This window comes from Vespula vulgaris, chromosome 1 (assembly GCF_905475345.1).
Source record: "Vespula vulgaris chromosome 1, iyVesVulg1.1, whole genome shotgun sequence".
Taxonomy (NCBI): domain Eukaryota; kingdom Metazoa; phylum Arthropoda; class Insecta; order Hymenoptera; family Vespidae; genus Vespula; species Vespula vulgaris.
In genome coordinates this window covers 17,030,812-17,053,311 of record NC_066586.1, presented here as the reverse complement: position 1 = coordinate 17,053,311, position 22,500 = coordinate 17,030,812, and the positions used below count along the sequence as shown (strand labels likewise).

The 22,500-nt window shown below is 32.9% G+C and overlaps 1 protein-coding gene across 5 annotated transcripts in view; it reads right to left on the bottom strand.

Annotated features, from left to right (window-relative positions):
- LOC127063284 (zinc finger protein 395-like) overlaps positions 1-22,500 on the bottom strand; it is a 106,603-nt gene that overhangs the window by 46,934 nt on the left and 37,169 nt on the right. For all 5 annotated transcript variants that reach the window (XR_007781310.1, XM_050992861.1, XM_050992853.1 and 2 more), the window contains 2 exons: positions 12,242-12,405; positions 222-439 (listed from right to left, as the gene is read on the bottom strand). Coding sequence is in view for 4 of the 5 variants with exons in the window: in XM_050992861.1 (XP_050848818.1) it covers positions 222-439; positions 12,242-12,405 (382 nt within the window). In the remaining variant the exon portion in view is untranslated. The remainder of the gene's footprint in view (positions 1-221; positions 440-12,241; positions 12,406-22,500) is intronic.

Here is a 22,500-nt window from a genome sequence, read left to right as displayed (position 1 = left end):
TAAATCTGTATTATCGCGTAAAAAAGGCAAAAAATGATTCATTAATGACATCACCATGTCTATATATCCATATAGATCGTTATCGATCTTGATTGGGACAGGTCGAAAGCAAATGATGTTTATTTTATATAATGTAATTAAAGGATATATTTCTGAACAAATGCACTCAGCCATTTTTGATTGAAAAGAATGGTGTGAGAAGTTTCGCGTTTGCTACTGACCGTAATTGTGTTGGCAGTGAAGTGGCAGGGGGTTGTGAGGACTATGGGGCGAGCATGAAAGCGACATGAGAACCAACGCGGCAGTGCATTCGTCCATGCAATCACCACGTTCGTTGGTGCGACAACCCTCTCGACCGCAACCGTGAGGTATCCTTTCGCTCCATCCACTGTAAGATCGTTCGGAATCATTGCTCGAGCTTGGCCGCCGTTTTCTAGACCTAAAACATATTTTTTTATTTATTAATTTTATATATATATTTTCTTTATTTTTTTATAATCCATTCGTATATATAAACAATATATATATATGTATTTATTTTATATATATTTTATATGTATTTTCTTTTTTTTTAATAGTCCATTTGTATATATAAACAATATATATATATGTATTTATTTTATATATATTTTATATGTATTTTCTTTTTTTTTTAATAGTCCATTCGTATATATAAACAATATATATATATATGTATTTATTTTATATATATTTTATATGTATTTTCTTTTGTTTTAATAGTCCATTCGTATATATAAACAATATATGTATATATATTTATTTTATATATATATATATATTTTATATATATTCTTTTTTTTATAATCCATTCGTATATATAAACAATATATGTGTTTATTTTATATATATATATTTTATATATACATTTTCCTTTTTTTATAATTTATTCGTATATATATGTATGTATGTATGAATGGATTATAAAAAAAAAAGAAAGAAAAGTTGAATCAAAAGGAAAACAATTTTTTGTTCTCCTTTTCTTTCCTTTCTCTTTTTATTTTTTTAAGTCAAATTAAATTTTTTTTTTTTTTCTTTAACATGTGTTTGTATGTATATGTATGTATATGTGTATATATATGTATAGAGAAAGAGAGAGAAAGAGAAATAAAAAAGAAAGGAAATAACTTCGGTATTTTCGTAATTTAAATATCGTTCATTAAAATTAATTAAATAAATGGTTTTATTTTATTGCAGAAATAATTTAATCGTTCCGACGGCTTCGACGTTCGGTACTATTACGATATAATTTGCATTAGTTAAAGAAAAAAACGAACAGAAAAAGAAAAAAAAGGGAATAAACAAATAAAAAAAAAAAAAAAAGATCGGGGTCAAAGTATATCCGTATTTTCTATTTCGGGATTTTGTATTTCTTTTATGTTGTAATATCGTTTATTAAAATTATTATAACGAAATTATTTTTCTTCGAAATATCGTTCAAACAGCTTCGATTTCGAATATTTTCATTTCATTATATATCGAATGTTACAACAATAAAAAAAAAATAATTAAATAAAGAAAGAAAGAAAGAAAAAAGAAAAGTGAAAATTATTTTCGTATTCATAAATTTATTTATCAATCAATTTATGTTATTGAGTAGTATTCATTTCTACAGCTTTAATTTCAAAGTTTGTCGAATATATTACTTAAAAAAAAAAAAAGAAAAAAAAAGAAAAGAAAAAAGACATGATATTTAGATATATAACGAAATGTTTATCAACAGTCAGTTAATAATATTACTTTTGATTCAAAATATCTTCGTTTTTTCAATCAGATTTTTTTTGTTTTAATTTAAATATTGTTTACGAATTAATTCAATTATTTTATTAAAGGGCATCGTATATATATTCTGCAGCTTCGATTGCGAATATTATTTTCAAATTTAATTTCTTTATTAAAAAAATGATAAATAAAGAAAAAATAAATATTAAAATATATATATATATATATATATATATATATATATAAAAGAATGGTTGAAAGAACCACTTAATTTCTTCGAAAAGTTAATTATACGGATAAGTAGTACTTAATGTAATATCCTTTACGAGAAAATGCAAAAGAAAAAAAAAAAGAAACAAGAAATTTCATTGAATAGAATTGCATCGAAAACATCGTTTATTTTCAACGAATCAACGATGCCAGATATAACATCGTATTTGTCGTTGTATGTGTATGCACGTAGTACATGCTTTCACCGTATTAAAGATCAACCGGTTGAAATCGGCGCGAAATATACTCGTAGTCGCTTTCCATGACATTTAAACGGCAACACATGGACGCTTTATGGATCGAACGTTTCGTCGATTATTATTCTAATCGCTTTCTTCCGTATAATCGTATATCGAGAAGATCGAGTAGTATATAAAATCTGTAATCTTCTCTGATACATACATATCGTATATATACATAAGTAAGAAAATAAAATCATTATAATTTTCACGAACATTTTGTTATCGTTATTTTTATTGTTTTTTCTTTTTTTTTTTGAAATTTTAAACGTTCGATAAATATTATCATCTGTGTGTATGTGTGTGTGTGTTACATGATATATATATATATATATATATATATATATATATATATATTTCTGTAGCAAATATCTTCTCTAAGAGAACAAAACGAAAGATTTGCATGTACGAAAGATAAGCTCTAATAAACGAGTATATATCGAAAGCAGGTGTTACTTTCAAATGGATTGACTAGCTTAGCTGACACACCGACCACTTCGTAATTTCACTTTCGACTTTCGATACGAGTATTTACTATTACTATAATATATATGTATATCGATAGAAACGATTACAAATTGCATTACGTTGTTTAAACCGAAACGACTTATTACATAAATTCGATCGATTTTTCTTTTCCTTTTTTTCTTCTTTTTTTTTTTTTCTTTTTTTCTTCTAATCGTATTATAAAAGAGATCGGTGATCATTGCATTGGAATTTCGAATCTGATTTCTAGGAGATTTCTAAGTAATTTACGTCTACATAGTTTTCGTCAACAAATAGTAAATGATCTAATCGTTTGAATATATGTATATATTATTAGGTTATATAATGTGCATATAAGGTATATCTATTTATCTATATACATAGTAATATATATATATATATATATATATATATATGAAATATATATATATATATATAAAGTATATATAAAGTATATACATAAATATATTTTTTTTTACATTTATAATTTTATATATATATATATAATTATATATAAATATAAATATATACACATATATATATATATATATATAAAAGTATCGTTAAAGCATAAACTTGTTTCTTATCGTAAAGTGGAACCGGTGATATGTTAACGAGATATTAGAAGTTTACCGAAGCTAACATATAACATGTATCTAATGTAACCACCGGCGAACACTTTTGCACCTTCTAATGAAGTAACCGGCCAAGTGGAAATCGCGAAGTGTTAGGTACACGCACGCACCTATATACCTAGTACGTGTTTATGTTATGCAGTCATCTCTCAAACGCGTTACGTAATACGATCAACCAAGAGGATGAGAGCTAGTCGATCGTGCAAATTATATACATATATATATATATATATATATATATATATACATATATATATATGTATATATGTATACATATTTTTCTTTTCTTTTTTTTCCTTTTTTTTTTTTTAAACGAAAACATTCGCAATAACACAACGATATGATACATGTTCACGGATTTTATTATATTATCGATGTAATTACCTTCCAGATAACATTTCGTTTACGTATATTTGTAATTCATTTTATTTTCTTTTCCGATTAATTTTGGTTTATATTTGAATAGTACGACAGAAATATTGAAATGTTTTTAAACAGAGAGAAGAGGAAAATGTAACACCGGAAAGAACGAACTAGGTCATGAAGGATGAAGCGTATATATGATGGATATTACGAAACTGGGTCACTATCCTGGCGCGAGTTTTCGAAAGAATATATATATATATATATATATATATATATATATATATAGAAAAATTTCTCACTTTGATACCTGATTGCTAACTTTTCTCGTATATCCGAGAAATCATATCCGTGAAAACGTTCGAACGTTCGTTCGTCTCTCAATAATACGTGAAAAATCATTGGATTCAAGAAGTTAACTGTATCCTGACTTCTTCAATTTTATCCTCTTCACTATAAATAATAAGACATAAGTATTTCTTTTAAAGAGTACGATACGATAAGTTTCTCATCGTACGTACATCGTGCCACTTTAATAGGAACGAAATGAACGCGAAAGTAAAATAACGATCGACTTTTATCCAAGGAAGAATAATAATACCTACGTATATAAGTATGTAAGTACATCCTCTTTAACTTAGGAAAGATAACAGGCGAGAAAGAAGAAGATAAAAGGAAAAAAAAAAAGAAATTAATAAAAAGAGAAAAGAAAAGAATGTAAGAAAAAGAATAAAGAAAAAAAATTAATGTTATCTGCTGAGAAGAGAAAACAACGTCGTTATCCTTTTGATTCAACTTTTCTTTTTTTTCTTTTTTTGTAATCCATTCATATACATTATATATATATGAATGGATTAATTAAATATATATATGTATATATATTATAATATTTATTATATTATTATATTATATCATATATATTATATTTATATCGATATCCAGTTCCTTGTGATATCCGGGACACGGTGAATATATATATATGTATACGTAACACAGTAGAAGTAGCTTAACGTCCAGGTGGCCTCTATCGAGCGACCCAATTCTTTAGTAGGTCAACCAACCTGGTATAACCCGATTCGCGAAACTTGCCGACCCCATTTAGATGACCCAATTCCCTGGTTTATACGTTTCCGGTAAATCGTGCCAACCCGGACTCAAGAAGTTTATTTGGGTCGAAACCTCTTGTGTTATTATCACTCGTTAACACTGAACCACAGTTAGCCAAGTAAGTAAGTAACTACGTGATCGTGTTACTCTGACATATATGGAAACTAAGTTTATCAATCTTTTCTCTTTCTCCTTTCGAATTTTCTCACTAAAAAATATATCTATGGATATATAAATAGATGGATAAATAAATAGAGATGAAAATTTATAGATCGTAAAATCTAAATTCCCTACGCCATTGGGAAGTAATTTATTTTAGTTAGTCTAACGTGTTTCGAAACATTCGATCTCTTCGTTGTCGAAGACATTTATCGTTTACTACTAATTTAAACTTTAATATATATATATATATACACACATCACATATATATATGTATGTATGTAGCTATGTATATTATATGTTCGTTCAATGAGCTATCATCTTAACTGCAATAACTTTATAGATGATCTATGTATAGTTTAGAAACATTGAAGGAAATTAACGGTGTTTGAAGACAAAGTGAAGTTCTTCTGGACAAGGTCTAAACGAATAAATACATACCTACATACATACATACATACATACATACATACATACATACATACATACATACATACATACATACATACATACATACATACATACATACATACATACATACATATATACTATCCTTGGAAAGGAAGATATGAGAAAGAGAGAGAGAGAGAGAGAGAGAGAGAGAGAGAGAGAGAGAGCACGTGTATCATCGGTGTCCTACTTTTCTACAACAGTTAGATAGAACCTTTTTTCCCTTCTGAAGAGTGAAAACACTGGAAATAGATTTTCTCTCTTTCTCCTTCTCTTTTCTTTCTTTCCTTTTCTTTCTACATCAACTTCTTCTTTTCTTCAACAAGTAGTAGTCGCCGGTAAAACTACTCTCACCGATTGAAACATCGACATGACCCTACTTCTATCCTTGATATCCTACACACACATACACACACACATACATTATATGTATTTGTTTGTGTATGTTTAACCGGGAAGTAGGAAAAGGAACAAGACAGGAAAGGAAGTGAGCTAGCGAGTTACAGAGGAAGAGAGAGTGAGCAAGTGAGGAAGTGAGGAACTGAAGGAACTGAGGGTACTGAGGGAAATGAGGGAAGGTATAGAGGTAAAGAGGGAAAACGAAGTTCTCCGTGTACCTGACCCATTTATCCAGCACGATTCCACGGTGCCGTGGATACGTAGCTCTATCGATCGGCCTAGATCCGTGGCCCCGGCCTGCCACCCGCGCGACACACAATTTCTCCAGACCGACATCACCATCGTTACTAATACTACCATCGCCAACGCTACCACCACCACCACCACCACCATAACCACCATCACAACCACAATCTCCATCACCACCATTATTATCGTCATCGTTGGCATCGTTCTCATCGTCATCGTTCTTATCGTGATCATCACGATCATCGTTCGTTCGGACTTTTCCAAATCATGTCTTCAATTTTCTCGATACTAATGCATTTCCATATTAAATAATTCGATATTTAAGTAAGTTATTAAATACTTATGCAGTTTATTACTCATCGTCGTACGTAACTTTTTACTCGAGTGTTATATCGAATTGTTGATATTATTTTTGGTAGTTCTTCCTTTTTCTTTTTCTTTTTCTTTTTCTTTTTCTCGTTTCGTTCGTTTCATTTTTTTTTTTCACTTCTTTCTTTCTGTAATACAGATTATTCTAATAGAAATAAATATATGTATATATGTATATGTATGTGTACGTACGTATGGTTATTCTATTAGGTTTGAATCTTGATAAGATTTAATAAGCCATATGATACGAACGTATGAATCAATTGTAATTAAGGAATGATATTAAAGTTCGAATAAAATGATCAATTATAATTTCTTTAAGTTTAATCGATCCTGACCGAAATGGAAGTGTCGAAAAAGGACGGAAATAGAGTATGCGGTATATTGTCTGCCGGTAGGTCAAGATCGTGCGACTCATTGACATATTTTATCCTCGAAGGCTTCTCTCTCTCTCTCTCTCACACACACACACACACACATTCCTTTTATGTATGTTTTTGTGTATACGTGTTCGCCTGTGTATGTGTATCTGCGCACGTGTATTAGGTATCCATCTCTAAGTTGCATGCTGTTGGCAACATTGTGCCACTCTTGTTACTTCCACCCGTATGCAAACCGTAATTTTTTTTTTTTCTTTTTATTTTTAGCGATAAAACGCTACCGACAAAGTCAAAGAAAACAAAACCTTCGTTGTACGCGCGACGTGAAAATCACTTCGATGGGATTCAACGCAAAAAAGAAAGAATCGTTCTTTTTTCTTCTTCTTCTCTCTCTCTCTCTCTCTCTCTCTCTCTCTCTCTCTCTTTTCTTTCTTTCTTTTTTTTTTCTTTTTTCTTTTCTCTTCGATAGACAAAATTTCCCCTTTTGTAATTTGATTGAAAAATATGACGTAACGTTTGTTACGTTAGAACCGACGACGAAATTGCAAGTTAAACATTGATCGTTCGTATTCGTCATTAAAAATGACAAAATCTTTAATTAAGCCCGTTAGTTCTATAATCTAATACCAAAATGGATTTATCGTACACGAGACCGTAGAATTGATAAGTACCGGTTGCAACTTTCGCGTAGGATTTCTTACGATTCGCAGTATCGATTTGCATACTCGCGTAAGTCTAATATCTATTATGAAACGTCGAAAGCTACTTTTCCTTAGTTCGAACTACTGTCATACCGTGTCATACTCTAGGTATAACGTAAGCTCATGTTAGAATATATCTTTCGTCATTTTTAACGGGAACGTACGTTTCCTTTACCGTCCTCTAAAGTTATTAATTGATCGATAACAAAACAATCGTACGTAAGTACTTACATACGTTCGTTTTTATTTCATTTAAAAGTTTACAAAAGAGAAAAAGAAGAAGAAGAGAAAGGAATTGCTTAAAAGTAACTCGAACAAAAAAAAAAAGAAAAAACCATTAAAACGAGTAGTCAAATCAAAATGTCGAGTGAGAGAGAAGAAACATAAAGAAAGACAGAGAGAGAGAGAGAGAGAGAGAGAGAACAAAAAAAAATGAAACCAAGAAAAAAAATATGCGAGAAGTATTCCAAATAAATCCCTGACCCCACGCACGTCGTTCTGAAAAGCCAATCGAAATCTAGATCGGTTAGTTTGAAGAGATAGAGACAGACAGATAGCTAGATAGATAGATAGATAGATAGATAGATAGATAGATAGATAGATAGATGGATAGATAGAAAGAGAAAGAGAGAGAGAATCGAGGGATCTTTCGGGAGAATGTAACGTTGGAGTATAGAGGGTGGAGGGTGGAGGGTGAAGGGTGTGCAGTGGGATAGCCCAGGGCAAGGGCGTGGGGTGGTTTCATCCCCGGGTCGGCTGGGTGGTCGCGAGAGGTGGTTAAGGGTGTTTGGTAGGGGACACATTTCTCCTACTCTCTCCCACTCTCTCTCTCTCTCTCTCTCTCTCTCTCTCTCTCTCTCTCTCTTTCTCTCTCTGTTCAATGCGCGCGATAGCACGAAGAGTGCTAGTGCACCTGACCTATATAGTCTCAGCGCGTTATTGATCGACCTAATTCCGCGGAAGCCGCTCGCCTCCGCACCCGCACAAAAGACAAAGGCCGTGCGGCAAAGGCCGAAATTATGTAAGCTAACCCAGTGACTTACTGAGCTCGAGAGAAAGAGAAAGAGAAAGAGGGAAAGGAGAGACCTCAACAGAGAATCCTCTTCTCTCGATTCGTTTCGTACCACGACTTTCACTTTGAACTTTTATTAGTATCATCGATCGAAAACGTAGACAGAGAAGGAGAGAGAGAGAGAGAGAGAGAGAGAAAGAGGAAACGAATTAGTCGTTTAGATATAATATTTCCAAATATGTCCCATCTTTGAAATCAAAGTAACATTTGAGAGATATAAATCGACTGTACGATCTAAAGATCTATCTGAAAATTGTCTCATTGTATAAATTCATTCCCACCCCTCGTTTTTAATCCACTCCGTTTTACTTTGTGAACGTGGAGTTTCGAATTTAACTCTCGTTAAAATTGAAGTAAGATAAATCGGAGAAAAAGTGCACCCATATGCACACACACACACACACACACACACACACACACACACACACATTGGATTGGTATAAAAATAATCGCGATTTTCATCGCGATTCCAATCGACACGTCATCGACACCATATTTTCCCCTATCAACTGAATATAAATTCTTGACAAGGAACAACAACAATAAGCTTCGGGTGCATCGTTATGCGAATCTGTAACGAAATAAAAAAAGACAGAAAGTTTAAAAGGCAAGTAACAAGCAACATACATATCCATGTACACACACACACACGAACCATCCAGTAGAAGTCTGTCGTCATCGGTATATAACCCGTCGAAATTCGAAAGGCATCCGATTTCTCTGTTTCTCCGTTTCTCTTTCTCTTTTTCTCTCTCACTCTTTCTCTCCCTTTCAATCCAGCTCTCAGGAGGCCACCGCTGACCTTCTCATTCGCGCGTGGGGCAGGTCGCGTTTAAGGTAGGATGATCAGGTGGCAACAAGCCGTTGGCTCTCACTCAGCTGCCAGTATCCTCTTCCAACAACCTCGAAATCTTGCGATCCTGATTGTTGTTCTTCTACATCTCTACCTCCCACCATCCTTCATTCTCTCTCTTTCTCTTTCGTTCGTTCGTTCTTTCGTTTCTTCGTTGGTATATTCGTTCGTTCGTTGGTATATTCGTTCGTTCGTTCGTTCGTTCGTTCGTTCGCACGGACTCGAGTTGGAGTTCGAGAGTATCGAACCAGTCAACTTCTCTTTCAACCTTGGATACCCTTGCAAGAAAAGGATCCTCGAAGCTCGCTCGAACGAGACGCCCACAAAACGAATAAGAGAGTCTCCAGGTCATTGGCATCGACGGGCAACATCGAACACGGTCCGTTCTATTCTTTTTTAAGGAGAATAAGGAGACGACGTGGACGAGGAGAGGGGCAGAGGAAGGATGCCACGAAGGAACCCGCAAAGGCGGAACCTGAGAACGAAAAGGACCTATGTGAAATGAAAAAGAAAAAGATAAAGAGAAAAAAAAATGGACAAGGAAGAAAGAGAGGAGGAAAGAAGGAGGAAAGAAAGGAAAAAAGAAAAAGAAAAAAGAACAACGCGGATGCTACACACATACGCACACGTACTATGTGCCCCCATAGATAGGAATCTCGAAGTTCATAGTCGAATAGCCCGATGACTATGCAAGGTGTCGCATAGAAGAAAACTATAGTGAATATATCCACAAATAAAAATCGTATACGTAAACATTATTCTCTCTCTCTCTCTCTCTCTCTCTCTCTTAACGTAAATATCAAAATTAACTATCTATCCACGTTAACGCGTTGCATTAAACTTTTTTACGGTCCTTTCAATATCCTTACGCGATAAGAGAAACTTTGAAAATTCTCTCGAAATTTTCTTACTATACGTATAACTCTCGAAAGATTTCAAATCAATACCATCTTTTAACGATTCGTCACGACTTACGAATTAATTCCCCCTCCGAAAGGGAATTATTTTGAAGATGGTACTGATACTGATATAAATTTTTCCTTTCTCTTTTGTTTTCTTCCGTATTTTTGTATTAGTTAATTAATTAATTAATTAATTTTTTTAGAATTTTTTCCTTCGAAAGAACGAACGAACGAATTCGTATTGCGTTAAAAATTCGTCAATGTCAATCGAAGGCGAAGGGTAGAAAACGACTTGGTTGGTTCTATGTCGAAGAGAGCGAACAGATACATAGATATAAAGCCAAGGGACAGGTGTCCGGCGAGGATATAAGCCGAGGGTGTGTTCACGGTCGAACGAGCGACAGACCTCTCTCTCTCTCTCTCTCTCTCTCTCTCTCACCCCTCCTCTCCCCACCACACCCCTTCTCTACCCCTTAACGAGGAGAGGACTCGGATGCGATATACCTTTTTCAAAGCATCGAATACCTTCCTCGGTGTGCAACCAGCCCCAACAACCGTCCCATCCCACGTATGAGAGCTTAGACGGATGCGGGAGGGAGCCAAAAACACGAGACGACCTTCCGAAAATTCAAACCTAACCCGTCGCCTCTTAGGTCCTTAGCCTTGCTTCTCTCTTACATGACGCATCCTTCTACTCTCATACACCATATAGTAGACATACACGTAAAAATACACAGACATATGCGCGCGCGACTAAGTCGTCGTCGTCGTCGTCGTCGTTGTCATTATCGTTGTATTATATTTAAATAATAATAGTGATATATATATATGTTATATATTAATTACAGTGAGATCGTATTGTTTATTATAACGTAAGTAATTTATATTGTTTGTATCATAAGTGATTAGAACGAGTTTATTGTAATATAATTTTCTGTGATTGTGTAATTATCTATAATTATTATAGATTTTTATACTATAGTTTGTTTTTAAATATTATATATTTGATTAATATGATATTATTAATTATGGTAATATTGTATTATTTATTATAGTATGTATAGGTTATATTATTTGTATTATGAATGATTAGAACAAGTATATTGCAATGTAATTTTAAAACTTTATAGAATTTACATTTTTATGTATATGTTTTTTCTTTCTTTCTTTCTTTTTTATTATTCTCTTTTCATTTTTATTCTCCATGTAACTCGAGTTCATTCTATTTAACAATATCGAGAGCGTGTATCTCAACATAAAAATTAAAATCGAACGCAAAGTTTAGATTCAAATCGATACATTGATATTTATTATTATAATGCTAAGACTATTACAATTATAACGTTAATGTAATAATATTATTCTATATAACAAAATTGATTGAGAATTCTTACGAGAGAGATTGATTCTTATATGAAACGTATATCACACGATTTATTGGAAGAGAAAGAAAATAATAAAGAAACAGAAGAAATAAATAAATTAAGGATTAATGAAGATTGAACGATCTCGAAATGGAATTCTTTCTCGAAATAATTGAAATGAATTTAATTATCGATTATGATATTCAATAACAAACAAACAAATAAAGAAAAAAAATATATATACATGTATATAAACTTAAAGAAGAATTTCAAGACCGTTTCCTTTTATTTTATTTTTTTTATTTTTTTATTTTTCTTCTTTTCGTTTTTGTAAGATATCTAAATGAATAACCGTAAAAAAATGAAAGAAAAGTTTTGCAAAGATTCATGATCCGAAGGATTCAGAAGAATAACGAAACGTAGATTGATTGTGTATAAAAAAAAGAGAGAGAGAGAGAGAGAAAAGGAAGAAAGAAACGGAAAGAGATGAATAGAAACTCACCCGATCACGTGCGGTACGTCGATGGAGTGAGACGAGGCACGTTTTCGATCGCCGGCCATATCTGCGAGTCTAGCGAAATCAGTGTCCTGATCAGCTAACCGAGCACTCTTGCGTGACTCCAGTAATCTGACTTCGTCTATGCGTTTTGTCAGACTCATCGTACCCTGAAACAAATTAAAAAGCAATCATGATAATAAATACATTGTAAATTATACTTAATATTTAGAATATTCCGTTCGTATTAAAATTATATTTAATATTTAGAAAAATTCGTTCATATATCATTCGTTAAATTATATTATCTCACGTTTACAAATTATTATTAAAAAAATTGTCTATGTGTATTTACACACACACACACACACACATATATATATATATATATGAAAGAAATTAAAAAACGATTATGATAATAAATATACCGTAAATATATTATATTATTATATTTAATATTTGGAAAAATTCGTTCATATATCATTTGTTAAATTATATTATCTCACGTTTACAAATTATTATTAAAAAAATTGTCTATGTGTATTTACACGCATATATGAAAGAAATTAAAAAACAATTATGATAATAAATATACCGTAAATATTATTATATTATTATATTTAATATTTGGAAAAATTCGTTCATATATCATTTGTTAAATTGTATTATCTCAAGTTTACAAATTATTATTAAACAAATTGACATACATACATACATACATATATATATATATATATATATATATATATATATATACATACTCATACACACACACACATATATGTTTACATGTATGCTTGAAAAAGGAAAGAATTTAAGAGAAAAAAAGAAAGAAAGAAAAACGTAGTTGAGATCTACGAAAAGAGAAGGGACAGTTGAGTAATGGTATACGTTGCTAAGTCTCTTAAGTGACACCGTATGATTCACGATCGGCCTCGTTAGAGAGCAAAATATACCGTAATCCACGAATCTCTTCTTTCTGTCGTACTTCCATACGAACATCTTCATTTAACTATTTTAAAGCCATCCAGATTTTTTTCTCGCTTCTTTTTCGTCGAATTTCTCTCTCTTTCTCTCTTCTCTAAAAAGATTATTTCAAAAATGAGAACAATTTTTGTAGATTGTGCGAGCTATCGTTTTGTTAAAATTATCGCGATCTTCGTTCTTTCTTTCTCTTTTTTTTTTTCTCTTTTTTCGTTCGCGAATCTCCGTATTATATACATTATATATAATCATCGATCTGGTTTTTAATAACTCGAAAAAAATTCTCGGACGTTTCGCCGCTTTCTTTTTAGAAAATTTTTACATTTGACACACGTATCTGATAATTATTTTCTATTGAATTTCTATCGATTCACTTTACACAATCGTCGATTTATTTTTTAGCAAGCAAAAAAAAAAAAAAAAAAAAGAAGAGTTCCCAGTAGGAAACTTTCGTGTTAAAATGTTATAACGATGTCTTCATTATCTCTCTAGATGCAAACATTCGTGTGTAAAACTTTTTGCGAATTTTCATGATCCTTTTTCACGAACGCTCTGTCATTCGTTATCTCCTCTGACGATAATTATCCATTCAAATTTTTAAGAACTGTGAACAGTTGATTATTATTATTATTATTACACAAATCGCTAAGAAATTCTTTCGATTTCTTTCAATTTTCAACGAATGCGTCATCGAACTCTCTCTTTCTCTCTCTCTCTCTCTCTAAAAATAAAAATATTCGTATAAAGAAGAAGAGGCAAAAAAAGAAAAAAGGTGTCGGGACGAAATCGCGAGAAACGTGTGCATACGTCGAAACGACCTATCGTGTTTGCTCTAGTGAACGGAGAAAAATAACTCCTTGCACGCACACACGCACCACCTCCTCCCACTTCCCACCCTCTTCCCTCCCTCTTCCCTCCCTCTTCCCTCCCTTATACTCGTATTCCTACAAATTTTGAATGAGAGAGTTAAATAAAAAAAGAAAGAGGAAGAGAAATAGCGAACTAACAAAAAGAAATAAAGAAAGTACGAGTCACGTAAGCGTAATATGTGATAGTACGTGTGCGTGTATATACATACATACATACATACATACATACATATATATATATATATATATATATATATCCATGATGCGAATATAATGACGACGTTGCTACGGGTTAAAGTCTCTTCGTTCTATAGTTTTCTTTCGTTTCGCTGTTCTCCAAGAGACTCACACGTGTAATACCTGATAAAAAGATATAGGAAGAGAGAGAGATAAAGAGAGAGAGAGAGAAAGAGGTAGATACAATGTGAGATTTCTTTCCATCATAAGAAATCGCTACGTGATACTTTCGTCCATCTTTTTACATTCCTTTGGGAAAGTTTCAAAGAGAAACAAAGAGTACGTGGAGAGTGGTGGTGAGTAAGAGAAAGAGATAGATAGATAGATAGATAGTTAGTTAGTTAGTTAGTTAGATAGATAGATAGATAGATAGAGAGAGTGATATATGAAAAAAGTGAATACTCAATCGATTAACGATTAGCATGCACGACCTTCCTGGACAACGATTTCTTTCGGCCGATATCCTCTTGTTGGAGAGCTCAACGACTCGAAAGAGAATCGACATTTTCTCTGTGTTCCGTGGAAACACAAGAGAGCTACCTTCGAAAGAGACTGACATAAGCTCTCTCTCTCTCTCTTTCTTTCTGTCCCCTTCTTTCTCTCTCTCTCTCTCTCTCTCTTTCTCTCTATCTTTCTCTCTAGAGTGTTTCAACGTTGGAGAACTCGAAAGGGAATGCTACGTCTCTTTTTCCGGATGAACTGAGTTCAGGCAGGGTTCTTCACGAGAAAATAGGCGTCTCGTTTAAAGGGCACGAAGAGGCGAGAGAGAGAAAGAAAGAAAAAGAGAGAAAGAGAGAGAGAAAAAGAGAGAAGGTCTGTTCAAAGGTCGAAGCGTTTCATATTATATATATATATATATATATGTGTGTGTGTGTTTCGATACTACGAGACGAAGATACTATATCGAGACAAGATACTTCGGATAGAAACAGATGATGAGAACGAAATAGAAAAAGTAGACTGGAAGAAGAAAAATAGAAAAGTCACGTGGTGCAATCATTGACTTTGCTACCGTTCGATCTGTGGTTGCACTAGCGAGCAACACTTTCACCAAGAACTTTCAAATTTCTACTCTCCCGCCATATTCTCTATCTGTCTCTACCTCTACCTCTACCTCTACCTCTCTCTCTCTCTCTCTTTCCTTCTCTGTTTATATCTAACTCATTCTGTTACTCTTTTGCATCAACTCGTCTCCATCTTTTACGCCTATTCCTGGTCGATGCTCGACGACGATAAATTCCCCACCCTCTCTCTCTCTCTCTTCTTTTCTTTCTCTTCTCTTTTTCTTTTTCTTCTTCTTCTTCGTCTTCGTCTTCGTCTTCGTCTTCTTCTTCTTCTTCTTCTTCTTCTTTCACAGTCTACACTAGAGGAACGAGAATGAGAGTCGTTGACCTTACTAGTTTCTCGGTTAATCTCCGCCCGGTGTCGAAGAACCCTCGTGATTTCACCGGATCGGATCCTTCGTGTACCTGCATCGATAGAAATAGAAGAAGAAGAAGAAGAAGAAGAAGGAGATGAAGAAGAAGAAGAAGAAGATGATGAAGAGGAAGAGGAAGAAGAAGAAGAAGAAGAAGAAGAAGAAGAAGGTGGTTGGTTGGTTGGTTGGTTGGTTGGTCGTTGCACATCGAATCGCCCGCCCCTATCGTTGTCCGTCGTCGATTATATGCATTTCAAAATAATATAATGATATTGCAATAACTACGAAATAGACAGACAGAGAGAGAGAGAGAGAGACAGAGAGAGAGAGATGTATAGCTTACGTAAGATGCCGGCTGAAACCGGTGTCTTTTAATGACATCATCGACCGGCTCGATTCTAGATTCTACTTGAGATCGAGTCAAGGCGAGAATGAGTGATCATAACGAAAAGAAAGAGAGAGAGAGAGAGAGAGAGAGATAAACGGAAATAAATGAAAAGAATATTAAAAACAAACAAAGAAAAAAAAATGCATAAGTATACTATAATAATAAATAAATAAAAGACAACAGCCCTTTTCGAAAGAGGCTGCAAGAGGGAGAGGAAAGAAGACAGAAGAAAAATTATAATAAAACAGTAATAATAAGACGAGAAAATAAAGACAAAAAAAAAACAAAGTGCGAAAAGGAAGAACTACTCGTTTTTCTCTTGAATACAAATTCTCTATTATTTCCTTCCCCTCCCCGAACTTTTCCCATTCTTTCGATCTTTCTTTCTCTTTCTTCTTACTCGACCTCCCTCCCTCCATGTTTCTTTTTCCATTTTTATCGACAGCATCGATTAAATCAGACCAAATCAGATCAGATCGAATCGAAACGATCATTGGACTCTCCTTTTCTCTTTCTTTCTTTCTTTCTTTCTTTCTTTCCTTTTTTTTTCTTCTTCTTTTTCCCCGTTTCGTTTTTCTTACGAACACGTGCACGTGTCTAGTTTTCACGGTCATGATTAATAGAAAGAAAACAACAACAACAACGCCGACGACGACGACGACGATAGCGACAATGATGACGACTACGATTACGACTACGATGATTACGACGACGACGACGACGAAGACAAGAAGAACCTTGAGATTTGCATGAGTCGCTTCGTTCATGCGAATTCGCTTTCGTCCACGTTGCACGTAGAATCCCGCTTGCTCGCTCGCTTGCTCGCTCGCTCGCTTGCTTGCTTGTCTCTTTGCGAAACTGCAACGAGCAACGTGCAACGTGCAACGGGCAACAGGCAACAGGCGACGTCATTGGCAGCACCGGGTGAAAGTGCATTCGCTTCATTTCACACATATACATACACACACACACACACACACAGAGTGTGTTATTCTCTCCCCCGTTTGAATGCGGTTTGCCCGCAAGGAAGAGTAGTTTCGCTCCTGTGCCGCCGCCTTACCATGGCCGTTCTCTACGCTCTGTTGCAACTACGACAGAAACGTTCTTACTCTCTTGGGTAAGACGATTTCCCTCCCTCATTCCCCCTCTACCCCTATCCCTAACCCCTTTACCCCTTTACCCCTTCGATCCTTCTCAGCTCGACAATTGCGAAATAATAAAAACTGCGATAACTATCGGCACGTTTATTCGCTCGATCGCGGAATCGTTTTCGTTCATTTTTTTTTTTTTTGTTTGGTCGTTCGTTCATTTTTCTTTTTTTTTCGTTTCATTTCTTTTGGTTTTGTCTTTTTTTTTTGTCTCTTTTTTTTTTCGAGAAATCGATCACTACGAAACGCCAAAAATGATATTTCTCGTAACGTTTGTCACCCTTCAACGGAGAAATGACGTTTATCTAATGGGATTTCGAGGAACTCTCTTTCTCTCTCTCTTTTTTTTTTCTTTTTTCTTTCTTTCCTCTTTTTTCTTTTCTTTTCTTTTTGCTTTCTTCTTTTTCTTTTTTTTTTTTCTTTTCGTTTTTTGTCTTTTGATCGTGTGCGAACTTGAATCCCATGAATATTCGTCATTGATAAACTACGTTGCAACACGCATCTTTTTTTTCTTTTTCTATTTCTTTGTTTCTTTTCTTCTTTTTTTCTTAAATTATACAGCGAACGCGTTAAACACATCATTTAGAATGATTTGAATTTTAATTCCGATTTGATTTGCAAATCTATCGGATAGACTAGATATAGAAAGTCAAATTGCCTTTTGAAACAAGTCTGAATGGTTTTGATATATTCTATATTTTTGTAACGAACGCGATAATTTAGAACCCCATTGAATCTTTACATCGATTTGATTCGCGCACAAGTAAAATGTTAAATTTCGTTTGAGAGAAATTCAGATAATTGCGATTAGTTTTATATGTTTCATAGCGAGAGTATAATAATAATCGACTGGCAAATTTTTAAACGAAAAAATAAGAAAAAGAAAAGAAACAAAAAATAAAAATAAAGAAAAACAAATATCCGCTATCAACTTTCGCAAATTATTATCAAGGATTATTATCAAACAAAACTATCGATTCATAGTTGAAAGATCACTTTTAAATGATTATTTAAAGATAATAAAAACGATTCTATCCTATGATACCAACCGATTAATTATAATCAAATTACACGGATACGATAGTTCGTCTTACAAACATTCTCTTTTATTTCACAGAATAGATAGAATTTTTTCACTCGTAATCTGAATAACTTGAGTATAGGGGTGGGAGTTGGGTAGGTGGTAAACTCGATACGTCAAAAGAAAATCTCCCCTATATTATAATATCGTATTACGACGAGGCAACCGATCCAAAAAAAGAATCACTGAAAAGTTCTTTTTACTCAAAGTGACCTTTGAAATACCTCCATTTTTCTATGATCAATGTAACTATGTGTATATAGTAAGTACTTACATACTATATATGTATAAGCAACCTACGTGTATATCTATTGGTAGACATTTTCAAGTATACACGATCGAATAAAGAAATAAAGAAATAAAGAAGTAAAGAAAGATAAAAGAATATATATATATATATATATATATATATAAAAAAAAAGAATAAAGAAATACAACAATAGTAATCTTTTCTATTTCGAAAAGATTCGCTAAGCTCTTCTTCTCTCTTTAAATCGGTTGGCATACTTTCTTGTGCCTTTAAAAAAGAGAAAAAAAAAGAGAGATAAAAAAGAAAAAAAAATGAACGTTTTTAAAGATCCCGTAGTCTGGACGGCCGTCTGTCTCGGTTGCAAAGGCCGGCGAATTCTTTTAAAAATAGTTTGGAGACGTTAAACCGATGCTGTTAAACGGGAACAGAACGAAAGAAAGAGAAAGAAAGAGAGAGAGAGAGAGAAGCAGATTCTAATTTCAGTTTGCTTTTGCTAAAATATATCTATTTACATATGCGTATATATGTATATATGTATATACATACATACGTTTAACTATGTATTAACAAATATATTTTCATGATAAATAATTTTCGTCGAAATATTTGATCGAACGTCGATGACGTCACTATATATAGTAATATTTAACTACGCCATGATTTAAATGTTTCACGGATTTACAATACCCTAGGGTAAACCTACGTGTTCGTTATATAAAGTATTACGAAAAAAAAAAAAAAGAAAAATCAGACATTCCAGAAAGAAAAGAAAAAAAAATTGAGAAATCCCTAAAACATACATATGTAAGTAAGTATATATATATAAGTTTACGTGTATGGACAGATAAAATCGGCAATTTAAAAGATTCAATGAGTGTGCGTAGTAGATATTTTCAAATTAATGAGCCTCGTACTTTTAAAAAGTTGTTGAGAAGAAAAACATAAATTACTTTATATCTTTCTCTCTCTCTTTCTGCGTTAACCTTTAATTATCATTTCTAATTAAGACAAAATTATGTTATATAAAATTCTTTCTAACTCCCCCTTTTTAATGTTTCCTTCAAAATTATTTTATTCGTTATATTATTTAATTAAAAATAATAAGTAATGTAATTACATATCATATATGATAAACCGATCGATATTTCATGAATGTATCTTTGTGTACACATCGTTACGTTATTTTTAAATTATACATAAATAATATATAATAATAATAAAACAAAAATTATATTTAACATTGAAATAATAATTATACTTCAGATCATATATATATATATATATATATATATATATATATATATATATATATATAAACGAATGATAAAATAAGTGGAAAAAAAATAATTAAAAAAAAAAGAGAGAGAGAGAGAGAGAGAGAGAGAGAGAGAGAGAAAAGAAAAAAGTGTGAACGAATGATGTAAAAAAAAAAAAAATGTGAACGAAAGATGCAGGCGTAAAATAATGAAAATAAAAATGGTATTTGACCTCCTGAGCAAACATAGAGACTAGATAGAAGAAGTTGAAAGTTTGAAGGAACAAAAAAGGAGGTTAAGGATAAAAGCCATATTATCAAAGTCATGACATTTTCTTCCTTCGTTTTTCTAGTTTCGAATCTATCTATGTATCCTTCTCTCTCTCTCTCTTTCTTTTTTTTTTCTTTCTTTCTTTCTTTGTCTTCCTTTTTCCGAGTTCCGTTAACCTTAACAGGAGAGAGCCACCTTCGAGCCTGACGTCAGCTTCTTCGTGAGTAGGAAGGATGCGGGATTCTCGTTTCAAGATTATGACGAAGTTGGCATGGTCTTGACGATATCAAAGCGATCGTGTCGATGCCATGCTTTTTTTATCGATTAAGGAAACCGACGAAAAAAAAGATGAAAAAAAATATAGAAACGAACAAGCATTATATATATATATATATGTATGTATGTATATTATATATACATATATATACATTTATATTATATATATGTATATGTATATATATGTATATATATGTATGTATAAGTGTGTGTATTTAAAGGAAATGATTACTATTTAAAATATTAATTTTTTTTGTATTTTCCTTTTTATTTTTATTTTTCTTATTTTGTCTTCCTTTTTTCTGTTCTTTTTTATTTCGTTCTACTTCGAAAGAATATATATATATATATATGTATATGTATATGTATATGTATATGTATATGGAAGAATATATAAGATGAATAGTATAAAAAAAGAAAAGAGAAGAAAATGAACACTTTTATTCTAAATACTAATCGTTTCGTGTAAACTATTATATATATGTACATATATATACATATATAATTGTGTATAGCTGTAGTTTAGTTCTAAAAAAAAAAAAAAAAAGAAAAAAAAACAAATAAGAAAAAAAATAATAATAACATAATAAGAAACGTTTAACTCTCTTTTTCTTTTTCTATTCAAAAAGAGAGAAACGACTTAGGCAGATGGAAAAGGAAGGCCTATAAATTGAGGAACGAGATTACCCTTTGGAAAACGCTACTACTCGAGCCTAATCGTAGAGAACCGAGGCTAATCTATCTAACACTCGTAAAGTATGCGAACTTATGAATCGTAATCCACCTATGCATATATACTCACACATACATATATATATGTATATATTATATGAGAAAACTAGTAGTTGGATGTGCATGCTAAAAAGACAAAGAGAAAGAAAAAGAGAAAGAGAGAGAGAGAGAGAGAGAGAGAGAGAGAGAGAGACGAGCAGCCATCATTGGAGAAACGTGAGCAATTATCTCTCTTTCTCTCTCTCTCTTTCTCTTTCTCTCAAAAGGCATAAACAGTATACATACATACATATATACATACATACATACATTCATCAAATATATATGTATATATATAATATATGTGTATATATATATAAAATATATATAATATATATAATGTATATATATATATTATATGTTCATATGTATGTGTAGCATGCACGTACGTATATGTATGTACACGTGTATATACTCAAGCGTGGAAAACACGCAATGACGTTTCTCGAGCTCTCGAATTCTAACGTTACGTTATCTCGTCACTCGTCACATACAGTAAAACTGTGCTTCAACCAATGACTATGATAATATATAAACCTCGGCCTTTTTCGGAGTAACAAAGACATTGTTAGCATCGGTTCCGACGTTCAATCGTAGTTCTTTATTTTTTTCTTCTCTTTCTCAGATCTAAAAGTATAAAATAGATCGAGATAGAGAGAAAGAGAGAGGAAGTGATAGGGAAAAAGGGAGAGAAAGAGAGACAGGAAAAAACAGGGAAGGTAAGAGTATAAAAATGAAAATGTTTCGACATGACGACGACGACACGACGATAACGACAACGACAACGACATCGACGACAACGACATCGACGACAACGACGACGACGCAACGAAAACGATGACGACGACGACAAGAGCAAGACGGTTCAAGGATGACCTTTGTTATTAGCGTTCTTTGCTGGGCATTGCATGCCGATGATGATTCAACTATTCTCTCTTTCTCTCTCTCTCTCTTTCTCTCTCTCTCTTTCTCTTTGTATATAAGTTGCCTTGTCGCCAATGACGGTAGCGTTTAACGAGATAACTCGGCTATCGCGATCTTTGTTCTTTAATCTTTCTTTCTTTATCTCTCTCTCTCTCTCTCTCTCTCTCTTTCTCTATCTCTGTCTTACTCTTTTGCTTCCAACATGCCTTTAATACACGGATAGACAAATACTTATGTACATATCATACGCATCTATACGTATGTACGTATGCATGTGTGAATGTATATCAACGTACCCACATACATATGTAAGTACGATAAACACAGAAGGTCTTGAGTACGGAAAAGGAAATGGAAAAGCGCTTGGATACGCCTTGGATCGTTTTAAGGGGGA